Genomic DNA, 21,655 nt, shown 5'->3' on the forward strand with positions numbered 1-21,655 from the left:
TTAAAAAAAGACTCCATCTGCTATAGAACCGCTTCCAGCTAAAAGTGAAAAACACAAGTTTTTTTTTTACGGGTCCCATCACAACTCTTTTAAAAAAAGAAAGGAAAGAAGGAGTATCTGCTTCAAGGAAGCTCCCCATGGGAAGAAATTTCTACAGGACCAACAGCAAGCAGGGGTATGGACTGCACAGCTCCTGGAATACCTCTACATAGAATACGGTGTGAATATTCCTTTGGGAAATATGAAACTTGAGGGGCTGCCAGTGGTCTAAGGTCTGCGTTGATGAACCCACAGAGAAGCAGAATTACTGAGTGAAAAGAGGATTTTCTCTCTATTTGAAGAAAGGAAACTAAGACCTCAATCAAGTGACTTGTTCACATCACCCCAGAGTTGTGATGTGAGTTCAGGCTTCCTCGTCCCCAGCCTACAGACTCACCAATCCAGCCTAATGGCTGGATTAAAACTCTAGAAGTTACTAAATTCTTGGAATATTCGAGCCCAAGGATTTCAGCAATATGGGTTGGTGAGGAGGGAAAACTGAGCCAGCGGTAGGACTCTGGTGGAAGGGGTCAAGGGGTGCTTCCAATCTAATACATGGTGTCCACAGGGGCGAAACTATCGGGGCTCGGTTCTGGCAGATTTTCATATTCCAGGAGGTCCAGGACAAAGAGACAGCATATTATAATGCACAGTCAGACCTGGGTTAGACTAGAACAGACCTGGGTTAGACTAGAATCCTGGCTCCATCATTTTCTAGCTGTGACCTTGAGTCAAAATTGTTGCTACCGCAAAGGATCACTATGAATTTTTAGTGAGAATTTATGTAAAGTCCTTATTTTACATAGAGTAGATGCTCAATACACAGCTCCTATAATTTCCTTTTGTGGCCACTGAAGGTTAGATATCAGTACAGGATGCTCCTCACATAAGGCAGGTGCTGACGCTAACACCCAGGTGATTGGATGGTTCTCAACAAGCCTCAGAAAAAGGAGAGCAGCAGTTGTATTTAGGAAGAATCTCAGGCAGATGAGAGTTGGATAGCCCATCTGAACCCAGCCAAGGCTGGGTTCAGAGAAGAGTTTTAGTCCTGGAGTGCTAGGCAGGGAAGAAACACTCAGTTTCTTTATTTGAAAAAAACAGAAGCAGTTGATAAAAGTGATTAAATGAAATAAAGTACTTAAGCAAAAGTAGGTAGTCAAATGTTAACTTCCTTCCTGCTTTCCCTCAGATCCTGATTCTCAGTGAAAAGAAACACTGACTTGGGTGATTAATCTCTCATTCCTTACCTGAGGGTTTTATAGATGTAATATATATACTTTCAAGACAGCTTCTAAATTACAACATAACCTATTATGTGGCTGAATCTTTTTACATACCAGATTCTCCTATGAGAGGGAAGAAAAGGCCATTTGTCTTCATCAGAAAGATCTCACAAAAAATCCTAAACCTCTATCAGAGACAAATAATACCCTTGCTCTGGTAATTAAACTACTAGACATCTAATAAAATAATCCCTTAAAAAGGAAGTTAAAAGTTAAAGGGAATATACTGTTTAATAGACAAAGCTGTTGAAAAATACTGACTTGATTATTTGTCACCCCCTTAATACTTCCCCTCCTTTTCTTCCCTCACTGAGACGGTGGTGCATGGGCTGGTGCTTCCATCCTTGGTGATGCCTCTGTTACAGAATGTCCCTGTGATTGTCTGGTTATGTCTGTCCCCTCCACTAGACTATGATGTCTGAGGGCTGGAACTCTATGGTTCGTCTTTATAGTTTGTAGCCTCAGTGATTATGACAGGGACTCTCACAGAATGAGTGTTCCATGAAGATTTGATGAATGAATGAGTAAATGAACAATGTATGAATGAATAAATATTCCCACCAAAGAAAGCAAGCCCAGATGATGTAGTTCTACATATCTGAATTTGAATTATACTTAAATTCTATATAGTAAAAGTAGGGATTCAGAAAATAACTATTTTTTAAATATGTGATTTTTAAAAAAGATATTTGCACCAAGAGTAATTTTTGCTACATCTCAAGGATATGTTTTTCTTGGTAGGGACACCTCTAATCCCACAAGGGAATAGTTCTTAAAAGCAATTTGCTTTCTGGTTCCTCCTCCACCCCATTATACCTATTTCCTAAAAAGCTGACGTATTCCTTGGACTTATTTCTCACATTTATGAAAGCTTTGAGACTAGGGGGTCTATGGGTTCTTTCTCCCACTTTTTAAAAATTCCTTTCTTATTTTATTCTTTTTTTTTGCATGAGTATTTTATTTCTTTATCAGGAATAAAATAAAATGAAAAACAAAAACAAAATCCATAAAGCCTAAAATAACAAAGATTTGGGGGGGAAAACAAAAAAGTCCACACAGGAAGCAAAAATTATACCAAAGAACTTAAGAGTAAAATGGGGGCTTATAATCCTTTCTCAAGGAAGATCACATAATTCCTAGGGCAGGACATCTAGCCCAGGCACAATCAGCTACATAATTTGCAGAGCTCAGTACAAACTGAAAATGCAGGGCTCCATGATCAAAAATTAAGAACTTCAACACAAATAAGTGGAAAGATATCTTATGTTCATGGATTTGAAGAATTTACATTGTTAAAATGTCCATACTATCCAAAACCATCTATACATTCAGTGCAATTCCTATCAAGAGTCCAATGGCATTTTTACAGAAATAGAAAAAAACAATCCTAAAATTCATATGAAAAGCAAAAGATGCCAAATAGCCAAAGCAATCTGGAGAAAGAAGAACAAAGTTGGAAGCATCACACTCCCTGATGTCAAAGTATATTACAAAGCTATAGTAATCAAAACAGTATGGTACTGGCAGAAAAACAGACACATAGACCAAAGGAACAGAATAAAGAGCCCCAATATATGGTCATTATTTGACAAGGGAGCCAAAAATACTCAAAGGAGAAAAGTCTTTTCAATAAACTGTGTTGGGGGACTTCCCTGACGTTCCAGTGGGTAGGACTCCACACTCCCAGTGCAGGGGGCCTGAGTTCAATCCCTGGTTGGGGAACTAGATCCTGCATGCATGCTGCAACTAGGAGTCCCCATGCTGCAACTAAGAAGTCCACATGCTGCAACTAAAAGATCCCGCATGCCACAACTATGACCCAGTGGAGCCTAAATAAATAAATTTAAAAAGTGATGTTGGGAAAACTGAATATTCACATGCAGAAGAATGGAATTAAAACCCTATCTTGGTACAACCACTATGGAGAACAGTATGGAGGTTCTTTAAAACTAAAAAAAGAACTACCATACAACTCAGCAATCCCATTACTGGGCATATACCCTGAGAAGACCATAATTCAAAAAGAGTCATGTACCACAGTGTTCACTGCAGCTCTATTTACAATAGCCAGGACATGGAAGCAACCTAAGTGTCCATCAACAGATGAATGGATAAAGAAGATGTGGCACATATATACAATGGAATATTACTCAGCCATAAAAAGAAACAAAATTGAGTTATTTGTAGTGAGGTGGATGGACCTAGAGTCTGTCATACAGAGTGAAGTAAGTCAGAAAGAGAAAAACAAATACCGTATGCTAACACATACATATGGAATCTAAAGAAAAAAAAAGGTTATGAAGAACCTAGGGGCAGGACAGGAATAAAGACGCAGATGTAGAGAATGGACTTGAGGACACGGGGAGGGGGAAAGGTAAGATGGGACAAAGTGAGAGAGTGGCATGGACTTATATATACTACCAAAATAGATAGCTAGTGGGAAGCAGCCACATAGCACAGGGAGATCAGCTTGGTGCTTTGTGACCACCTAGAGGGGTGGGAATAGGGAGGGTGGGAGGGAGACGCAAGAGGGAAGGGATATGGGGATATATGTATATGTATAGCTGCTTCACTTTGTTATAAAGCAGAAACTAACACACCATCATAAAGCAATTATACTCTAATAAAGATGTTAAAATAACAAACAAACAAACAAAAACCCTATCTTAGGACTTCCCTGGTGGTGCAGTGGTTAAAAATCTGCCTGCTGATGCAGGGAACATGGGCTCGAGCCCTGGCCAGGAAGATTCCACATGCTGCGGAGCTACTAAGCCTGCATGCCGCAACTACTGAGCCTGCGCTCTAGAGCCTGCAAGCCACAACTACTGAGCCTGCGTGCCACAACTACTGAAGCCTGTGAGCCTAGAGCCCATGTTCCACAACAAGAGAAGCCACCACAATGAGAAGCCTGTGCACCGCAACAAAGAGTAGCCCCCACTCACCGCAACTAGAGAAAGCCCACATGCAACAACAAAGACCCGATGCAGCCCAAAATAAATAAAACAAAACAAACAAAAAAACCCTATCTTACACAATGCATAAAAATTAACTTGAAATGCATAAAAGATGTAAGACCTGAAACCATAAAAATCCTAAAAGAAAACACAGAGGAAAAGTTCTTTGACACTGGTGTTGGCAACGATTTTTTGGATATAACACCAAAAGCACAAGCAAGAAAGGCAAAAGTAAATAAGTGGGACTACATTAAACTAAAAAGCTCCTGTACAGCAAAAGAAACAATCAATAAAATGAAAAGGCAGCCTAAGGAATGGGAGAAAATATTTGCAAACTTCATGTCTGATCAGGGATTAATATCAAAAATATATAAGGAACTCATATAACTCAATAGCAAAAACTCAAATAACCTGATTAGAAAATGGGCAAAGAACCTGAACAGACCTTTTTCCAAAGAAGATATTCAAATGGCAAACAGCTACCTGAAAAGGTGCTCAACATCACTAATCATCAGGGAAATGTAAATCAAATCAAAACCACAATGAGATATCACTTCACACCCGTTAAATGGCTATTGTCAAAAAGATATGAGGTAAGTGTGAGCAAAGATGTGGAGAAAAGGGAACCCTTGTGCACTGTAGGCAGGAATATAAATTGGTACAGCCACTATGCAAAACAGTATGGAGTTTATTCAAAAAATTAAAAATAGAACTACCATATGACCCAGCAATGCCACTTCTGGATATATCACTGAAGGAATTGAACATACTATCTGGAAGAGATATCTGCTCCCTCATGTTCATTTCAGCATTACTTACAGTAGGCATGACATGGAAACAACCTAAAGGTCCACTGAAGAATGAATGGATAAAGAAAATGTGACTATATATTTAAAAAATCACATTATATATATATATCTATATATACACACACACACACACACATTCTATAGACACACACACACACTATATATATATATATATAGTGTGTGTGTGTGTGTGTGTGTGTGTATATATATATATATATATATATATATATATATAAAATTCAGCCATAAAATGAAGATAATCTTACCATTTGTGACAACATGGATGAACCTTCAGGCCATTACGCTAAGTGAAATAAGTCAGACAGAGAAGGACAAAAACTGTATAGTCTCACTTATATGCAGAATCTAAACTAACCAGACTCATAGAAACAGAGAATAGATTGGTGGTTTTCAGGGGCAAGGGTGGGGCAGGGGAAATGGGTGAGGATCAAAGGGTATAAACTTCCAGTTATAAAATGAATAAATCCTGGGGATGTAATATATAGCATGGTGACTATAGTTAACAATACTGTAACAAATGTATACTTGAAAGTTGCTAAGAGAGCAGATCTTAAAAGTGCTCACTACACATGCACTCCGCCACACGTACATCTTGTTTATTCATTAATGGACATTTGGGTTGTGCCCACATTTTGGTTATTATGAATAGCGTTTCTATGAACATTCATCTATAAATTTTTGTGTGAACATATTTTCATTTCTCTTGAGTATATGCCTAGGAGTGGAATTGCTGGATCATAGGTTTAAGGTTTTAAAAAACTGACACACTGTGTTCTCCAGTAGCTGTATCATTTTACTTTCCCACCAGCAATGTATGAGGTGGAATGTATGAGCAATGTATGTTTCTCCACATTCTTGCCAACAGTTATCATTGTCCATATATTGATTGAAGCCATCCTAGTGGGTGTGAAGTGCTAGTGGTATTGCTTTGCATCTTCCTAATGATTAATGATGTTCAACATCTTTCCATGGGCTTACTGGCCATTTGTACATCTTCTCTGGAGAAATGTCTATTCAGATCCTTTGCCCAATTTTAAATGAGGTCATTTGTCTTTTTCTTGTGGTTATTGAGTTGTAAGAATTCTTCTTATATTCTAGATACTAGACCCTCATCAGATATGATTTGGAAATAATTCCTCCCATTCTATAGGAGGAATCTCTTAACACTATTGATTCCTCAGCCCTAAGCCAGATCTACTGAATTAGTACCTGTAAGTTAGATAAAAGTTTTTAGGGTGATTCTGATGAGGCACCAGGTTTGTGGACAAATAATCCAGACCAGAGCTTCTCAAACTTTAACGTGCATACAAATCACCTAGGGATCTTAATAAAATGTGGATTCTGAGGGAAATAGAAAAATTCACTAGAATACCACAGTAATAATGGTTGTAAACACGATCCACTGATAAAAGCTAAAATTAGTGCGCAAAAGTTTAAGGAGAAATTGGATATTTGCACATGATTAAAGTATTTCCTCCAAACTATTTATTAATTACAAAAGCAAAGATAGTAGTTTTACAGTGGAGGAACTTGGCAGATACTACCTTAATCAAGTGATCAAGGTTAACGTGACCAGTAATAAGACGTATTGACACCATGTGCCCCCTGATACAACGTGCAGAAAAAGGCACATCACCTCTGTGGTAGTCTCCCCAAAACTTCAATCTAATCATGAGAAAACACCAAATGGAGGGACATTCTACAAAATACCTAACCAGTACTTTTTTTTTTTTTTTTTTTTTTTGCAGCACGCAGGCCTCTCACTGTTGCAGCCTCTCCCGCTGCGGAGCACAGGCTCCGGACACGCAGGCTCAGTGGTCATGGCTCACGGGCCCAGCCACTCTGTGGCATGTGGGATCCTCCCGGACCAGGGCACGAACCCGTGTCCCCTGCATCGGCAGGCGGACTCTCAACCACTGCGCCACCAGGGAAGCCCCCTAACCAGTACTCTTTAAAAGTGTCAAGGTCAAACAAGACAAGACAGACTGAGGAACTGTCATCACAGATTGGAGGAGCCCTGGAGACAGAACCACCAAATCTAATGTGCTATCCTGGATTGAATCCTGAACAGAATAAAGACACTGGTGAAAAACAGGTGAAATCCCAATACACTGCAGTGAATAGTACTGTACCAATCAATGTTAACTGCTCAGTTTTGACCACTATACCTGGTTAAGCAAGATGTTAACATCAGGGAAAGCTGAATGAAAGACATATGGGAACTTGCTGTACAATTTTTGAAACTCTTCTGTAATTGTAACATTATTTCAGAATAAGAAGTTTTAAAGATACGCAGATTCTGATTCTGTAAGTCTGGGTGGAAGTCTTCTGCATTTCTAATAAGTTCCCAGGAGAGGTTGACGCTGCTGGTCCACAAACCCCACTCTGAGCAGCAAGAATCTAAACCAGCGGTTCTCAAACTTAACCGTGCATCAGATCACCTGGCAGGCTGATCAAAACACAGATTGCTGGGCTCCACGCCCAGAGTTTCTGATTCAGTAAGTCTGGAGTGGGGCCCAAGAATTTGCATTTCTAACAGATTCCCAGATGAGGACGATGTTGCTGATGAGCTAGGAATGGTTTTTGTTTTAAAGGGCTGTAAAAAATTTAGAAAACAGGTATATGAATCAGAGACTGTATGAGGCCTTCATTTATGTACAGAAAACGGATGCTGAGCCCCAGACCCTTGCTACTTAGAATGAAGTTTTCAGAAGACACTAATGCCTAGGTCCCACCCCTGAGGTTCTTGGTTAACTGATTTGATACGGGTCCTTGGCATCAGCATTTAAAAAACGTTCTTCTACTTCTGATATGTAACCAGGCTCAGGAAACTTCTAATTTAGGGTCTCCATCTGCCTCAAAAAAAACCCTACTCCTCAATCATCCCAGAGTTGAGGATGAGCCCCAACAAATGTCAAAGGGCGTTTCTGCAATTTAAAACTTTTATTTTGAAAAGTTGAGCTACCCTTTTTTTTTTGAAGGTTAACAAAACCCAACACAAATCAGAATTTCCCCCTCTAGACTGTCCCTTCCCAAGTAAGTATAATGAACACTGGATTATACATCAATAATAATCACAAGGGATCCCAAACCTCCCCCTGCCAAAAAAAAGTGGCAAGGATAACTGTGCAGGATGGTCTGAAATAGATGGCAGGAACGGACAGAGATGCATCAGAGAAGGGATAAAGGTGTGAGTTGCCCATGGGACGGCTGACAGTTAACAGGGCACAAAGAGCTAGAGAGCTGAGGGAAGGGGAGAAAGGTGCAGACCTGCGAAATGTGGTGGCATGGAGGTACCTGAAGAAACACCATCAAGTACCTCGAGCTTCATCATAATCCCAACATATCTGTTTCCCACTTGAGCATATTTAGTGCTAGGAGGCCCTCTATGTTTGGCTACCCCTTCACACTCTTACCCTTTGCCTACTACTCCTCTGCCACAGAGGAAAGCCTTTAGCTACAGGTTGTTCTCCTGGTTCAAGGAATATGAGGGCCATCATCCTAGCCCCAGCTGCCCAGCCCCTCCCAGGAAGTGCCTGGCCCCTTCTGAGAAAGATCCGTGTTTGTTCCCATACCTGTGCTCTCCTCAGCCTGATTGAAGCCACAGATCTGGCAGATGCTCTGGACCCACTTATTCATGTCCTCCTCCGTCTCGGCCACCAGGTAAAAGGTGCGCTCGCTGGTCTTGATGTCGAACACAAAACTATCCTGCAGCTCCTTCTTGTTGAAGGTCAGGCCTGCATCCACCTGCTCGCAGAAGTTCAGGTTGATGATGCGCAGGGGCTTCTTGGAGTGATCATTCTTGTAGTATTCCAGAACATCTGGGTCACCGCTCATCCGCCCACTCCGCAGGATAAACCAGCGTTTCTTCCAGGCCTGAACAGGAAGGAGTAAGAAGAGGGTGGAAAGTCATTAGTTACTTCAAAGCTTTTCACAGGTCCTCAGATGTCACCAGGTTAAGGGTGGGGACTGTTGCACCTGCAGGCTGAGCACGGCCTCTATCTCCGTTTCTTATTTCCCCAGAGTTTCAAAAATGAAGGATGACTAGAATGCGTGTTAGTGCAGCATTTCGCTATGGAAACAAGGTCTTACCACTATGAGATGAGATGTGGCATTCCCACTTTTTAGGTCAGGAAATCTGATGAGGACTAAAACACTTTAGAGCAATTATTCCATTAAGCTAGAATACAGACTCAGACGCACCTTTTAGTCAGGGTGGGACTTGCAAAACAGTAACATCTCAGTTTATGGATGGGGTCCCCCAATAAGACATGGTGAGTTGAAGCAACAATGTCATACACAGCAAGTAGCAGAGAAACAAGTTTCCTAACTTTCAGTACACTGCTTTTTACCAGATCAAGATACCTTGGAAAAATCACATAGAAACCCTTCTAAAACTTCTCTGAAGCACATAACTTCAGGATTTCCCCATCTCATTCACTGCTATATCCCTAGTACTTATAATAGAGCCCTGCACGCACTAAGTACTCAATATACATTACTGAATGAATAAACTCCTTACATCCTGTCATACTATAGAATTTAACACTAGATTACATATTCCCTTATGTTGTCTTCTACATTCCATCTCTTCAATGAGACTGAGTGATCTGTGAGCAGACACCACACAAAGTAGTAAAAAGACATCACATATAAAACAGCGCCTTGGGTTGAGTCTCTGCTTTACCACTGACTTAATGTGTGATTTTTAGATAAAGTTATTTACTTCTTTGGATCCTGCTTCATCTACAGAATGAGAGTCAACATCACCACTGCCTGTCCTACCTACCTTATAGGGTTTATACTATGCAAACACACACACAGCACTGTGTGTACAACCCTAAAGCCCTGCAAATGCCAAGGATCAGACTGTCGTCACAACTCGTTACATCCTACTGGGACCTTCACTCTGTTAATCCTGCCACCTTGCACTCTCACCTCCTATCCCTGTCCTCACTTCCTTCCCTACCTAACTTGCTCCTGTGATCCATCATTATCATCATTCCCTTGCTTTTTTTCTCCATTTCTCTCCTTTATCTGGGAAACCACAACCCCTGGCTAAGTCTAATGCTCATCCTACTCTGCCTGTTCCCACTCAGCTGTATGTAGTTGGAGAAAATCACACAACTACGTTGGCTGCTCTCACTTTAAATTCAAGTGAGCCCTTATGCTGCCTGACAGTCCTATTACATTTACCTGGTCCATGATTTTCTCTTGCTCTTTGGCAACAGTCTTTGAACTTCTCTCTCTTTATTTTTTAATTTTATTTTAAAAATTTATTTATTTTTTTGGTTGCATTGGGTCCTCGTTGTCGCACGCGGGCTTTCTCTAGTTGCGGCGAGCAAGGGCTACTCTTCGTTGCAGTGTGCGGGCTTCTCATTGAGGTGGCTTCTCTTGTTGCGGAGCACAGGCTCTAGGCGCGCGGGCTCAGTAGTTGTGGCTCGCGGGCTCTAGAGCGCAGGCTCAGTAGTTGTCGGGCACGGGCTTAGTTGTTCCACGGCATGTGGGATCCTCCCGGACGAGGGCTCAAACCCATGTCCCCTGCATTGGCAGGCGGATCCTTAACTGCTGCGCCACCAGGGAAGTCCCGAACTTCCCTCTCTTTAAACCTCCAACACCTCTACTCTTTGGTATGAGAAAATACAAGCAAGCAAAAGAGAATCTACACATGTTCCATCACCAAATTTACCAATCTGTCTGCATTTGTAGCAAAGTAGTTTGTTACTAGGGAGCATGGACAGTTCACCCAGTCTAAGGCCAACCTTCTTCCACTTGAGCATCCCCTCTCACCTACATGTGGACATCACTGTATCTCTGGAATCACTGCATTTTCCCTCCCTCCTAGGATCATTCCCATCAGGACCCCAACTTCTCCCAACCAAGAAAAAAAACGAGAAGCTTGACTTGATCCCACATTCCCTTCCAGCAATGGCCCAGTTTTCTGCTCCTCTGTACAGTAAAACCTCAAAGAGTTTTCTATAGTACTAATCATTGTTTCCTCTCCTCCCATTCTTTTCTTGGAAGCAGTCTAATCAGCCTTCCCCCGGCTCCCCCCACCCCCCACTAAAATAACTCAACAGAGGTCTTAAAGACTGCAACATTTGCATTTCACTTGATCTTTCAGCAACATCTGATAACAGTTTATTATTCCATTCTCTTCGAAGCACCTTCTTCACTTGGCTTCAGTGCTCACTCAGTGCTAGTTCCTTCTCATCTCCCTGATCTCTAAATGTTAGAACACCCCAGTGCTCGGTTCTCAGACTCTTCTCTTGCTATACCCACTTCCTAGGTTATTTTATTCCACTTTACAGCTTTGCAAGCCATCTAACTGCTGCAATTCCTAAATTTATATCTCCAGCCCAGACCAGTCTATTGAACTCTAGAGTCTTACACTCAACTCCTCACTAATAGGCATCTCAAACTTAAGGTGCTCAAAACTGAGCTCCTGACGTCCTCCAAGCCTGTTCTTCCTGCAATCTTTCCCATCTCAGTTACAAGCAGCTCCAGCCTTCCAGTTGCTTAGACCAAAAATCTTGATGTCATCATCAACTCCTTTCTTTCCCATTCCACATCTAACCCAACAGCAGATCCTGTCGGTCCAAACAGTTCAAAATACATCTACGACCTGGTCACTTCTCCACACCTCCACTGTTAACTCACTTGATTGAATCCACCATTTGGTCGCCTTCTTGCTTCTATGCTTTCATCCTGCAATCTATTCTCAACACGGGTGCTGATGCAAATCAGAGCATGCCACTTCTCTGCACCAAGTCTCCACTGGCTTTCTGTCTCACTCAGAGTAAAAGCCAAAGTCCTCACAATGGCCAGTGGGCCTAGTATGACAGTCCCTCATCCCACAGCTCTCCTTACCTCCTGCCACTCTCCACCTTGCCCGTTCTGCTCTTGCCACACTGGCCACACAATCCTGCCTCGGGGTCTTTGCTCTGGTTGTTCCCCCTGCCTGGAATACTCCTGCCCCAGACAGTCCCATTGCTTATTTTTTCCTTCAAGTCACTATTCAAGTGTCACATTACTGGACAGACTGTTTTCCTGACCACCCAACCCTCACACTCTCCCGCTTACTCTGCTATACTGATCTCACTAGCACTTACGCCACCTAAAATAGCACATTTTTGTTGATTCTACCCACCGCCCAGGATGTAAACTCCGAGAGGGCAGGGATTGGTTCTTTTTATCCCATGCTGCATCCTCAGTGTTTAGAATAGTGCCTGGCACAGAGGTGGTTATCAATAAGTATGTATTGGACTAATTAGTGAATCATTTTCTTACATGAACTCCTTACAGAATCTAGAAGGTCATGGGGATATAACTGGTACCTGATGAGCCATGGTGGAAGTGAAGGTTAAGGTATAGGATAGAGCTAAGGAAATAAATATAAGTATCATCTACTATAGTCACCTAAAATCTTGCCCAGGCCACTACTTACAGAACTCTGTGTGCATCTGTGTGTGTGTGTGCAGGCATATAGTGAAAGTGTGTGGGTAGCAAGGTGCATTTTTAAAAGGTATTGAAGCTTGTGTTTCAGTTGATGTATCCCCCTTGAGTGCTTGTCTCTGTAGAAAGAGCTGCCTTCAAATCACTGGTGTGCAGGTGCGAGCATAAACACACACGCAGACACTCTCATAAACAAGAAAAAGGTGTTTGCTACAGATAACATCGGAGCCTGTCAGGTTCCGCTCGCAAGAAGTGGTGCAGGCTGATAAATGGCTGCCTACAAAATGCTGATAAATGTATGACGGAGCAGGCAAAGCCATCTAGCCTAGTTCCAAATTCACATCGCTCTTCTGCCACAACACTCTCTGCTCCAACTTCACGTACGTGTTTTTGGGGGAACCATACAATTCAGAACTAAGTATAAGCAACTCCAAAGAGTCTAGCTCCAAAGACAACTTCTCTGATCCCCTCAGCTGAAATGGACCTCTATTTCCTCTGAACCATCATAATACTTTTAATGTACTTTTCACGTCATGTCATTTTTCTTTTTCACAACATATTACAGATATTTTAGTATTTGTTGTTTCTTCCCAAGCAGACGATGAATAAAATCTCCTCCTATTCCTCTTTCAATCTTCATGGTAGGCATTTACTAAGCAAGGCTCTTTCTCACTGAACCTCTCTTATCTCCCTGGTCTCATTTGTGTTTCCTTCCTGCCATCCATCCATCCATCCATCCAACAAATATTTATTTAGTGCTTACTATGCTACAGGCATCATCCCAGATGCTGAGGATACAGCATGAATTCCTGGTCTTACAGAAATTACAGGTGCATAACAGGTTACTTATTATTCTCCAAATGTGCCACATAATTGCATGACTTCATGTCTGCGCACAAGCTGACGTTTCTTCCTAGAATGCCTTTCACCTCACCTCATCTATCCGGAAAATTCCTATATTTTCTTAGTGTCAGGTTAAATATCACTTCTCCTGGAAGGCCTTTACTAACTTCCCATAGAGCTGGTGCTCCTGTCTCTTGTTCCCTTAATAATCCGTGCTTTCTGTGGCATTTCTTCACTCATCTTTGACATTTCAATTGCTCATATGTCTTCCTCTCCTTTAAGCTCCGAGCACCTTGATGTTCGGGTCCTGTGTGGCCAACAGTTACTCGGCAGAGTACTTAGCCTATAATGGGAACTCAGTAAAGACCTGTTGATTTTTTTTTCCATTCAATCAGTGTATGCATTTATTCAAACTAATAAATGCAATTTAAAAAGTTAAGTGAGTTTTCACAGTAGAAAGTAGGAAAGGAGGACAAAAAAGAGGATTATAGAAAAGAGAATAAGATAAAGGTATGCTGTGGATTCTCTATGACGTGAGTTTTTCAGCATCTTGTTCCCTTCATTTTGATGAGTGCAGGACCCTGTAATAAATATTTATAAAGGAGTCTGGGCACTTCAGCTTGAAAGTACCCCATGATATAGAAATGAAAAATTACTGCTGGAGTACTGACACGTAATGCAAGGAGAATACAGGAACTTGAGTCCTGAATATGTTCTTAAGGGGAAAGCTTCTTCAGGACTGTTCTTACATCTGTACAAAATCTCCTACAAAAATTAACTCAAAATGGATCACGGACTTAAATGTAAAATACAAACAGAATTCAGCAAGATATAAAAAGAATTATATAACATGACCAAGTGGAGTTTATTCCAAAGATGTGAAATTGATTCAATATTAAAAAAAATCAATCAATGTAATCAACTACAGTAATAAGCTAAAGGAGAAAAACCACATGGTCCTATCAATCAATGCAAAAAAACATATGACACATTTCAACACCCATTCATGATAAAAACTCAAAAAAATAGGAAGAGAGGGGGAACTTCCTCAATCTGATAAAGCGCATAAACAGAAGACCAACACCAACATTACACTTTATATTGAAAGGCTGAATGCTTTCCCCCTGAGATCAGGAACAAGGCAAGGATGTCTGCTCTCACCACTTATTCAACATAGTGCTGAAGTTCTAGTCAGGGAAATAAAGCAAGAAATGGATATAAAAGGCATAGAGATTGATGGATGTAGAGGGCATTATGCTAAGTGAAATAAGTCGGAGAAAGACAAATGCTGCACGGTATCACTTATGTGTGGAATCTAAAATCAAAGAAACTAGTGAATATAACAAAAAGGAAACAGACTCACAGATATAGAGAACAAACTAGTGGTAACCAGTTGGGAGAGGGAAGGGGGTAGGGGCAAGATAGGAGGCAGGGATTAAGAGGTATAAGCTATTACATATAAAGTAAATAAGCTACAAGGATATACTGTACAACACAGTGAGTATAGCCAATATTTTATAATAACTATGAATGGAGCATAACCTTTAAAAATTGTGAAGCATTATGTTGTACACCTGTATCTTATATAATACTGTACATTAACTGTATCTCAATTTTTAAAAAGGCATACAGATTGAAAAGGAAGAAAAAAATTGTCCCTATTTGGATGACATGATTGTCCACATAGAAAATCCCAAGGAATTTAGGAAAAAACTCCTGGGACAAATAAGTGAGTCTGGCAAGGTCACAAAATACAGGAGTACCTCACTGTATTGCATGTTGCTATATTATGCTTTGTGGACATTGCATATTATACAAATTGAAGGTTTATGGCAACCCTCTGTCAAGCAAATCTATTGGCACCATTTTTCCAACAGCATTTGCTCACTTTGTGTCTCTGTGTCACGTTTTGGTAATTCTTGCACTATTTCAAACTCTTTCATTATGATTATATTTGTTATGGTGATCTGTGATCAGTGATCTGATGAAGGCTCAGATGATGGTTAGCATTTTTTAGCAATATTTTTAAATTAAGGTATTACATAGTTTTTTAGACATAATGCTATTGCAAACCAATAGACTACAGTATGGTGTAAACATAACCTTTAGATACACCAGGAAACCAAAAAGTTCATATGACTCGCTTTATTGCAGTATTTGCTTTACTGTAGTGGTCTGGAATTAAACTTGCAATATCTCCAAGGTACGCCTGACAAGATGAACATGCAAAAATTGATTTGCTCATGTATACTAGCAAATAAACACATGGGCATAGAAAATAAAAACACAATGCCATTTATAATCATTTTTTTAAAAATGAAAGAAGTGTGAATCTAACAAAACATGTTCAGGACATGTATGCTGAAAACTATATAATGTTGATAAAAGAAATTTTAAAAAACCTAAATGGAAAGGCACACCATGTTCATGGATTGGAAGACACAACATAGTACATTTCTCCAAATTGATGTTCAGATTTAACACAATTTCTATCTATCAAAATCCCAGCAAGGCAGGCTTCCCTGGTGGCACAGTGGTTGAGAGTCCACCTGCCGATGCAGGGGACACGGGTTCGTGCCCCGGTCTGGGAAGATCCCACATGCCGCGGAGCGGCTAGGCCTGTGAGCCATGGCCGCTGAGCCTGCGTGTCCGGAGCCTGTGCTCCGCAACGGGAGAGGCCACAACAGTGAGAGGCCCGCGTACCACAAAAAAAAAAAAAAAAAAAAATCCCAGCAAGGGTTTTTACAAATGTCGACAAAATTATTCTAAAACATATATGGAAAGGCAAAGAAAGTACAATAGCTAAAACAACTTTGAAAAAGAAGATAAAAGTGGGGAAACAAGTCCACTAGATTTCAATAATTATTGTATAGCTACAGAAATCAAGACCACGTGATACTGGCAAAGGGACATACACATAGGAACAATGGAATAAAACAGGAAACCCAGAAATAGACCTACCCAAATATGCTCAACTGATTTCTGACCAAGGTGAAAAAGCAATTTAGTGGAGGAAAGATGGCCTTTTCAACAAATGGTGCTGAAGCAACTGGGCATCCATGGGGGGGGGGGGAAATGAACATCAATCTAAGCCTCACACCTTATACAAAAATGAACTCCAAATGAATCATGGACTTAAATGTAGAGCTATAAAACATTCAGAAAAAATTGGAGGAAATCTTTAGGATCTAGGGCTAGGCGAAGAGTTCTTAGACTAGACACCAAAACCATAATCCATAAAAGGAAAAATCTATAAATTAGACTTCATTAAAATTCAAAACTTTTGCTCTGCAAAAAACGGTTAACAGGCTAAAAGGATAAGCTGCAGAGTGGGAGAAAATATTTGCCAACCACATATTTGACAAAGGAGAGTATGGAGAACATATTAAGAACTCCCAACACTCAATAGTTGAAAAAGGGAAACAAACCAATTAGGACATGGGCAAAAGACATGAAGAGACATTTCACTGAAGAGCATATGCAGATAGCAAATAAGCACATGAAAAGGTGTTCAATATCATTAGCCATTCGGAAAACACAAAACCACAAAGAGATATTATCACAGACCTATCAGAATGGTTAAAATAAAAAAAAAAATTGTAACAACGCAAAATGCTGGCAATGAGGCAGAGAAAATGGGTCACTCAAACATTGCTGGTGAGACTCTAAAATGATATAGCCACTATGGAAAACAGCTCGGCAGCTTCTTAAAAAACTAAACATGCAACTGCTATATGACTCAGCAGTTTTACTCCTGGGCGCAACCGCTATATGACTCAGCAGTTTTACTCCTGGGCATTTATCCCGGAGAAATGAAGATTCATATTCATACGAAAACTTGGAAAAGAATGTTTATTACAATAGTTCCAAACGGGAACAATCCAGATGTCCTTCCATGGGTAAGTGGTAAATAAACTGTGGTACTTCCATACCATAGAACACTACTCAGCAATAAAAAAAGGAACAAAGTATTGACACATGCAAAATCCTGAATGAATCTCCAGAGAATTGTGCTGAATTTTGTCAGAGCCAATCCCAGAAGGTTACATAATGTGTGATCCCACTTATAGAGCATTCTTTTTTTTTTTTTTTTTTTTGCGGTACGCGGGCCTCTCACTGTTGTGGCCTCTCCCGCTGCGGAGCACAGGCTCCGGACGCGCAGGCTCAGCGGCCATGGCTCACGGGTGCAGCTTCTCCTCGGCATGTGGGATCTTCCCGGACCGGGGCACGAACCTGTGTCCCCTGCATCAGCAGGCGGACTCTCAACCAATGCGCCACCAGGGAAGCCCTATAGAGCATTCTTGAAATGACAGAATTTAGGAATGGACAACAGATTAGTGGTTGTCAGTGGTTAAGGAGAGGGTTGGACTGGGATAGAAGTGGGTGTGGCTATAGGAGAGCAGTATGAAAGATCCTTGTGGTGATGGTGGTGATGGAAATGTTCTGGATCTTGACTGTAACAATACCAACATCTTTGTTGTGATACTGTAGCACAGTTTTGGAAGATGTTACCACTGGGGGGAAACTGGTAGAGGGTACTGGGGATCTCTATTATTTTTATGACTACATGTGAATCCAAAATTATCTCAAAATAAAAAGTTTAATTAAAAAAAACTTACCCACAAGAGAATTAGAAAGTTCACAGAAGAGAAGTAAAGATCATGGAAAGAAAGGGTCATAGTTGGCAAATGATTATAACCAGACCCAGTTGTCCTCAATCTTTCCCACTCAGGGATGGAGATGGACTCTTAAGGAATCACACGAAAATATAAATAAACTTTAGAGTTCAGACCCCTGAGCACGAGGGAACAAAAGGGAGTGAACTAAGATTCACCAGAATTTCTAAACCTACCGAGCTACCTGTCAGCTCTAGGAAATCTTCACTGTAATAGCAGACATGAGTCTCTCCTTGGGGAAACAAACAAATAAATACGGTACCAGTCAGCTTCTCCAAATTTTCTGTGTAGTAGCCAGCCTCCAAGATAGCCCCTAATGAATCCATTTCCCAGTGTAGCCTTATGTAGTCCCCTCTCATTCAGAATAAGGATGAACAAGGGCTTCCCTGGTGGCGCAGTTGTTGAGAATCTGCCTGCTAATGCAGGGGACACGGGTTCGAGCCCTGGTCTGGGAAGATCTCACATGCCGCAGAGCAACTAGGCTCGTGAGCCACAACTACTGAGCCTGCACGTCTGGAGCCTGTGCGCCTCAACAAGAGAGGCCGCGACAGTGAGAGGCCCGTGCACCGCAATGAAGAGTGGCCCCTGCTCGCCGCAACTGGAGAAAGCCCTCGCACAGAAATGAAGACCCAACACAGCCAAAAATAAATAAATAAATAAGTGTATTAAAAAAAAAAAAAAGAATAAGGACGAACAATAGGATACTGCATAAATGAAAGTGTGTGACTTCCAAGGATAAGGCCTAAAAGACACTGCAGGTTCTTTCTTGTTCTCCTTTGGATCAGCTGCCATGTTGTAAGGACACTCAAGCAGTACTAAGGAGGAATGCACAAGGTGAAGAACTAAGGCCTCCTGACAGCTATGAAAAAGAGCCATTCTTAGAAGCAGATCCGTCAGCCCCAGTCAAGATGACTGCAGCTATAGGCACTTTTGACTGCAATTTCATGAGAGACACTGAGCCAAATCCACCAAACTAAATTGCTCCTGAATTGCTGAATCACAGAAACCACATGAAATAATAAACAGTTATTGCTCTTTTAAGCCAGTAAGCTTTGGGGTCATTTGTTATCCTGCAATAAATAACTAATATATTTTACCTTCCACTACCAGGGCCATTTAGGTGTAACCAACGTCAGCCACTAGGAGAAAAGCCTTGTCTATTTAGAAGACTAAAAGCAGAGGCTAAAAGATAGACTAATAGGCCAATGGAATAGAAGAATCCTGAAACAGACCCCTACATACATCATCACTAGATTTAAGAAAAAGGTGATACGGCAGTGCTATGGAGAAAAAAACCTGTCCTTTTGATAAGTGGCACTAGGTAAATTCAATAACCATGGGAAGAGAAAGATTCTTGATCCTATGTCACGCCACATGTGAAAAGTAATTTCAGAACACTATAAACCCAAATGTGAAAGATAAAACAATAAAGTATTTAGAGGAAAATATGTTTCTGACTTTGGGGTAGGCAATGATTTCCCGAATATGCAAAAGGTACTAAGACAACAGAAAAAGTAATCAATTATACTACATTCAACTTAATTTCTGGTTATCAAAAGGCACCGTTAAGAGGATGAAAAGCCAAGCCAAGAAAGTGAGAAGAGATATTTGCAATACATACATCCAATGAAGGACTCATATTCAGAACACATTAAAAAAAAGTCTATAAATTAGCAAGACCACTCAATAGAAAAACGGGCAAAAGTTTAAACAGACACTACACAAAAGAAGATACCCAAATGGCGATAAACATGTAAACAGATCTCAACTTCATGACTCATTAGGAAAATGCAAATCAGTAACACTAAGACAACCACCAGAATGGTCCCAATGAAAAAGACTGACAATAGTAAGTTTGCAGAAGGATGTGGAAAAACTCTCACACCCTGTTAGGATGAATGTGAGTTGGTATAATCACTTTGGAAAACTATGGCAGTGTTTACTAAAACTGAACATACTCACACCTCACGACCTTGTATCTACTCCTAGGTACTTACCTCAAATAACTGTGTACATATATTCACCAAAATACATGTAAAAGTATGTTTACTGCAACACCATTCATAACAGCCCATGTCACACCTGCCTTTTTGCACTCCTATTTCAAGTGCTTGTTACCTATAGTCTGGACTGTTTGCATAGCTTCCTAACCAGTTATCCTAAGTTAATACTTATAAATGATTCCAGTTTAATCTTCCAATCAGAGCAAAACTCTGATCATGTCATTCCCCTTCACTATCCAAAAATTTAATGGCTCCCTATCACCTGCATAGCAATGTCCAAATCTTATGGCTTAGTTTTCTTTTTATTAAAATAAAATAATTTTCAATGTGGTGAAACATAATATAAAATTTACCATTTTAAGTGTACAGTTCTGTGGCATTAAATATATTCACACTGTTGTAGAGCCATCAACACTACCCATCTCCAGAACTCCTTTATCTTCGCCAACTGAAATTCTGCATCCATTAAACATGAACTCCCCATTCCTCGCTATACCCAGTCCCTGAAAACCACTGTTAGACTTTCTGTATCTTTGCATTTGACTACTCATATATGTGGAATCACACAATATATGTCCTTTTGTGACTGCCTCATTTCACTCAGCCTAATTGACTTATTTCACTTTATGCCTAATTCCTGGTATAACCCAGCCAGGCAGAAGAAACACTATTAATTCAGATCAACAAAAACTCAAACCAAGGGGCACAAATGCAGAGAAATAAGGAGAACAGAATGAGAGAGATGATGCAGAGTGTGATAAGCAAAGCTTGAGATTAGGGTGAAAAGACCCAAATTATAGTCCTAGTTCTTGCTCTACAACCTTGGACAAATTTAACATCTCTTAAGCCTAATAACCAAATATATAAGAGGGAAAATAACAAAGCTAATAATACTGATTTGAGAATTAAGTACAAGTATTAAGTGTGAGAGCGGCTAGGACCAAACTCTGCATGACACATGTCAAGAACATAGTTATTGACTCTAAAGCAGCACAAAGACGTTCTGCGATCATGTAACTGGAAAAACAGTTATCATTATGAAAGATCCCCAGATTTCCAATTCATAGTTTGTTTTTTCACCATGAAAGAGGCATTATTTTGTCCTTTGTCTTACCGCATACCACACATCAGCAACTCCTCTGAATTTCGGTTAAAGGTATCAGGATTCTTCCAGTCTCTCAGATTCAAAATCATCTACTTCCAATTCAACTCTTCTTGCTATTTCACTGTTCATGACGAATCAATGAGCTCCTTCTATAGTATTCAGTAAAACAAGCACAAATTCTGCTAAATGCTTTGAGGGATAAAGAAAGAAGGCAAGACCCAAACTTTCCTTTCAACTTACAATGCTTACAACAACTCAGGGAGATAAGACATGAACACATATCCCTAAAACAAAAACGCAGATTTTTATAAGCACCATAATAGGGACACAATATGCTATCAGACCACTGAAGCAGAGAATCAAACCTTTAGGGATGGGTAGGAGAGGGGGAGAGAGAGAGAGCAACAAAGAGAAATGAACTTGAATGAATATGAACAGTAAAGAAGGTAGGGTTTGATATACGGTTT

At 40.5% G+C, this 21,655-nt stretch overlaps 1 protein-coding gene across 1 annotated transcript in view; it reads right to left on the reverse strand.

Moving 5' to 3' along the window:
* The window catches only part of GAB2 (GRB2 associated binding protein 2), a 172,293-nt gene that overhangs the window by 41,568 nt on the left and 109,070 nt on the right, over window positions 1-21,655 (reverse strand). The window contains exon 2 of the mRNA XM_079928442.1: window positions 8,682-8,982. Coding sequence (XP_079784568.1) covers window positions 8,682-8,982 — 301 coding nt within the window. The remainder of the gene's footprint in view (window positions 1-8,681; window positions 8,983-21,655) is intronic.

The sequence above is a fragment of the Stenella coeruleoalba genome, assembly GCF_951394435.1.
Source record: "Stenella coeruleoalba genome assembly, chromosome: 8".
Classification (NCBI taxonomy): Eukaryota; Metazoa; Chordata; class Mammalia; order Artiodactyla; family Delphinidae; genus Stenella; species Stenella coeruleoalba.